The sequence below is a fragment of the Coffea eugenioides genome, unplaced genomic scaffold (assembly GCF_003713205.1).
Source record: "Coffea eugenioides isolate CCC68of unplaced genomic scaffold, Ceug_1.0 ScVebR1_1989;HRSCAF=2935, whole genome shotgun sequence".
Classification (NCBI taxonomy): domain Eukaryota; kingdom Viridiplantae; phylum Streptophyta; class Magnoliopsida; order Gentianales; family Rubiaceae; genus Coffea; species Coffea eugenioides.
This window is the reverse complement of record NW_020862433.1, coordinates 10,637-15,310: the sequence shown is the minus strand read 5'-3', so window position 1 is coordinate 15,310 and position 4,674 is coordinate 10,637. Positions and strand designations below refer to the sequence as shown.

At 35.5% G+C, this 4,674-nt stretch overlaps 1 protein-coding gene across 1 annotated transcript; it reads left to right on the top strand.

The window, feature by feature from the left end:
* Positions 1–2,132: 2,132 nt before the first annotated feature.
* Positions 2,133–3,466, top strand: LOC113756109 (BAHD acyltransferase At5g47980-like). Its single transcript, XM_027299904.1, has 2 exons — positions 2,133–2,936; positions 3,032–3,466. The coding sequence occupies exons 1-2, from the start codon at positions 2,133–2,135 to the stop codon at positions 3,464–3,466; spliced, it is 1,239 nt and encodes a 412-aa protein (XP_027155705.1).
* The last annotated feature ends 1,208 nt before the right edge of the window (positions 3,467–4,674 follow it).

Sequence of the window (4,674 nt, the reverse complement as noted above, 5' to 3'; positions counted from 1 at the left end):
AAAAATAGAAAATGCTCAAATTTCTTTCTATCATTAGAGCCACATCACCACTAATAGTTCCACTTATGTGAATTGTTATCATAATCCTAAGGCATAGGCTATTCAGAAAAATAAAAAATAAAAATCTTGCAAAAAGATACTTCAGCAATCCAAAACTCATAGGCCCCCAGCCTACAAAAAAAAAAAAATCACATCTCTCTACAAACCATGCTTTTTACATTCACGTCGATATTAATTATTATCAATGCATCCACTAATAATCTTTTCTAATTGCAATTGTTTTATCTGCAAAATTTTTTCAAATAAGTTTTTCTAATCTTTTTCGCTTTTTCCTTTAAGAATATAATAGCAAGAGAGTGAAGGTCATTTTCGATAGGTCATTATGCCAAGGAAAGTCAGTGTAATTTCTAAAATTAGAGGGGAGTTAGCTAAAATTATCAGAAATCTTAGTGGAGATTTTTGAAATTATCGCTTGTAATTTCTTTTTTGGGAAGTTTCAAGACCGCTGACAGGTTAGCTGACAAATACAGGCTCAATCATGCTAGACGTAAATTAATAGGACTAATGACTTGAGTGGTTGCATCAAATGAGCTGTAGATGACACATCAGCTAGAAGCACATGGTCATATGGGGATTACTATTTTATAACCTCGACATTATTGTAAGAAAGACCATAAAATGAAGGAACCTCTGATCCAGCTTTGAACCATTGAAGCATTATTAATTTCTCCAGAAAGATGAAGAGGATGCCCGTACGCTTTTCTTCTTTTGCTCAAGGAAAAGGCTTATGAGCTGCATTGCTTTTATTGCAGAGGTATGTGTCCTGTTACTTAGATGCTTTTGTTTTCTCCTATTTTTCTGTGAAGATACGGCAAATATAAAAGTACGTTGATTTTGGGATTCTGATGAGTTGTATGGTTCAAATCGAAAATTACAGGGTCTGAGGATATATAGCTAGCAGAGTCAGATTTAGCGTTTCCTTTCTTTTTATTTCAAACTAAAAGATTTTAGTTTTATTACTTAAAAATACTGCTCAGTCACCTGTTTTTTTTTGTATATCATATGACTATTGTCAAGAGTATTTAACTAATTTACTGAACATGCATGGATTTTTTCAGTAATATGCACAGAGGTTTACTATGTTCTCTGATACAGTTCTGAGTTTTTATCAAGGAACCTACCACTTTGCAATGTTAATTACTTTCTTCACCCCAATGAAGAAATTCAAGCCAAAAAGATGGAGCATTTACATGATCGAGCATTTGTATACTACAACTGGTCGGCCTCTCGGTTCGAATCGTTGAACCAAGAATCGATCATGACACTGATCCAATCGAATGCTAAAGCTGAAAAGTGATGAAAAATTGGTCAAACCTAATCAAATTTGTTGAAATCGATCAAATCGGGTTGTGACTTTCTTCAGAAATCTCAATGACTCAATTTGGTCCAAGATTCCCAGTTCAATCACGTGACCTCCTAGCCTACTTCCAGAATTTCTACTTCTCATCTCTCATTACAACTTTCGCCACGCATTTTTTTTGTTAATCTTTTCAAGTCATGGGATCTAAACATTACGTACACGTTCAATATTCAAGATGACGTGTCATTGGATAGCCAAAAAAATGAGGAGTCACACGGATCATAGGTTTCCTTGTCATTAATTTTTTTTTCCTTGATTATATTTTTGAACTAATTTTGAATAATTTTTTATAATAAAATTTGAGTAATGTCTCACTCATCTCTTTACCATAATTAACTTTTTCTACTGCTGGCAGAGGTTAAATTAGTCAGAGCAATCGAGTTATCATGAAGACTATTAGAAAATCAAATATGATCTAAATCGTCAATTTTTACCCTAGATGCATATTCTTTTCCTTTCGACACCATATCATGCATATGCTTTCCTGATTATTTGTCTGCAATATATTAGCATATGTCCCAAAAGTAAACTTTCCTACTGCACAAATGTGTGCTCATCTCTCCCCATCTTGTTGCATATTTTAGTAAAGACTAATTTTACTCCTAATTAAATTATTTTCCCATGGTTGTTTACTAGGTATATACCCTGGACTCCTGCGATATTGGTCATCACTCATCAGCAGTCACGCCAGTAACATCAAAATATTGCAGATATGGACGTCAAGATCATCTCACGCGAAGAAATCAAACCGGAATCTCCAACCCCGGAACACCTGAGAATTCACAGGCTTTCAATTTTCGACCAGCTTATAGGTCACATCTACTCAAGTCCACTTGTCTTTTTCTACCCAAACAAGCAAAGCTCCAATCTTACTGATGTCATTTCAGAAAGACAACGTTTAAAGAGATCCCTCTCGGAAACTTTGGTACCATTTTATCCTCTTGCAGGAAGGATCAAAGATGACTTCGAAATCCAGTGCAATGATGAAGTCGTCTACTATGCTGAAGCTCGCGTGAATATCCAACTTTCGGAGTTTCTTAAGCAGCCTACAAATCAAATGATACATCAGTTGCTTCCATTTCATCCTAACTCTGAGGAACTACTTTCCAAGACTCATCTTGTCATGATTCAAACCAACATTTTTTATTGCGGTGGCATTGCCATTGGCCTGTACGCCTCTCACAAGATTGTTGATGGTCTCTCGCGATTGACATTCCTAAACTCTTGGGCAGCTAGAGCACGTAACGAGTCATCAAAACAAGTAAATCCTAGTTTTATTTCGTCTTCTGTATTTCCTCCTGATCCAAGTTTATCTACCTATTCACGTTCCAACTTCCACAATCAAACCAAAGAAAAGCATAACTTTGTCACCAGCAGGTTCGTGTTTGATCATTCCGCCTTGGCTTTACTTAAAATCAAGGCCGCGTGCTCATCTACTCCGATACCAAGTTCCATCGAAGTTGTTATGGGACTTCTATCGAAATCTTTCATAAATGCCACAAAAGTTAAATATGGGGTAACAAAACACCAGTTTTGGCACCAGTGGTGGATCTCAGATCAAGAAGTTCACCTCCTTTGCCTCCTCATTCGTTTGGAAATATTTTTTGTAAGACTACACTGTTTGTGGATGATTTTAATCCTGAGCTACCATTATTGGTGCATCAAATAAGTGATGCCATTGCCAGTATTGATGGTGATTTTGTTGAAGGTATAAAAGGTGATGATCGGTTGCTGAAGTTAATCGGGTCTAAGAAACATTTGAGGGAGAAGTACTCTTACAATGCTGAATCTTTTCCACTCTCCAGTGTTTGCAGGAGTGGTCTTTATGAGGCTGACTTTGGGTGGGGAAAACCTATATGGGCATGCCTCGGCAGTGGGGACACTGACCCATATGGAGTGGGAAATCTAGTCATTTTGATGGATACAAGATCAGGAGAAGGGATAGAAGCATGGGTGACTGTAAAAGAAGAACTCATGGCTATATTCGAGAAAAATCAGGAGCTCCTCGCTTTTGCTTCTTTGAATCCTAGCCCTCTTGAAATTTAGGTTTCTTGCTTTTTATGTTCATTTACAACATTTATGTGGTTTTTCTTATATTGCTTTTCTGTGTGTTTCATTGAAATGAAAAAACAAGTATAATCTACTATTTGTGTATAATTTATTGATCAATGTAATTGGTCTATTTCTGTGGAAAATAAAATGTTGGATGGAGAGATGCTGTGAAGGTGGCTAGGCAAATGTTCAATTATTTGCCTACAAAGTTTTTCCACCTTTTCTTTAATGTTTTCCTTTGCTAGCATTGCGTCGGTCTATTCAAAGAATTTGTTCTTTGAACATTTTTGCAAATCTGAAGCCATTTGTTTTACATGCTGGTTGCGACCCAATGCGGAACTTATTTGGAGGCATCTAAACCAAACACTTCCAGTTGATGAACTATGATCATATTTTTTTAAAGGCGTAAATTAACTATAACCCCCCTGTGATTTTACATAATGTCAAATGACTTTCTTAAAGTTTCAAAATAGATCATGTCATACTTTGATATTTGTATAGTAAAGTGAAAAAATGACGGAAAGCACAACCAATTATAGCACGTTAATAAAATGAGCTCTAAACCGTGTGTGATAAAATTTAATCACCATATAATGCCTTATAATTTGTATTAAATATCCCACCTTATTACCCCTTTGCCTTTTTGCATTTTCCATGTTAATTCCCTATATTTTTATATAAGGTAATTAAAGCCCGTCGATTGAATTTAGCAAATTACATAAATGCCACTATTAAATATTTCAATTAAAACCATGTGACATAGAACTATTTTCTTCAACTTTTCTAATTTACATAAAATCATAAGGGGTGAAGTGGACATTTTATAGCCGTCCAAAAGATGTGTGGTAATAGATGAAACAATTGGGGGGGGGGGGGGGGGAGCTCATATATAATTACCATTTTTTAAATAATTCTTGACTTTTTATTTTCCATAAAGGTCCAGAACTTTTTGAGAGTTTTTGCTATAGCTGAGTGGTTATTCTTTTTCTCCACATAACTGCCAAAATATTCCCAAGATTGAAATTGACAGCCTTTGGAGGATGCTTCTTATTTTGCACCACTGGGCCGCCAAAAACCAAAAAAAAAAAAAGAGAGAAAACCTTTTTTTTTTTTTGGGTTGGGGGGGGGGGAAGAAGTTTTTTCTTTTTTTTGGAAGAAAACTATCATTTTATTGATGTTACAAATTCAACTTTAAAATGACC

What these genes read in the sequence shown, in the direction of transcription:
- LOC113756109 (XM_027299904.1), top strand. Translation starts at nt 2,133, where the DNA reads ATGGACGTCAAGATCATCTCACGCGAAGAAATCAAACCGGAATCTCCA. An exon ending in CCACAAAAGTTAAATATGGG is followed by an intron (nt 2,937 to 3,031) that starts GTAACAAAACAC and finishes ATTTTTTGTAAG; the next exon opens with ACTACACTGTTTGTGGATGA.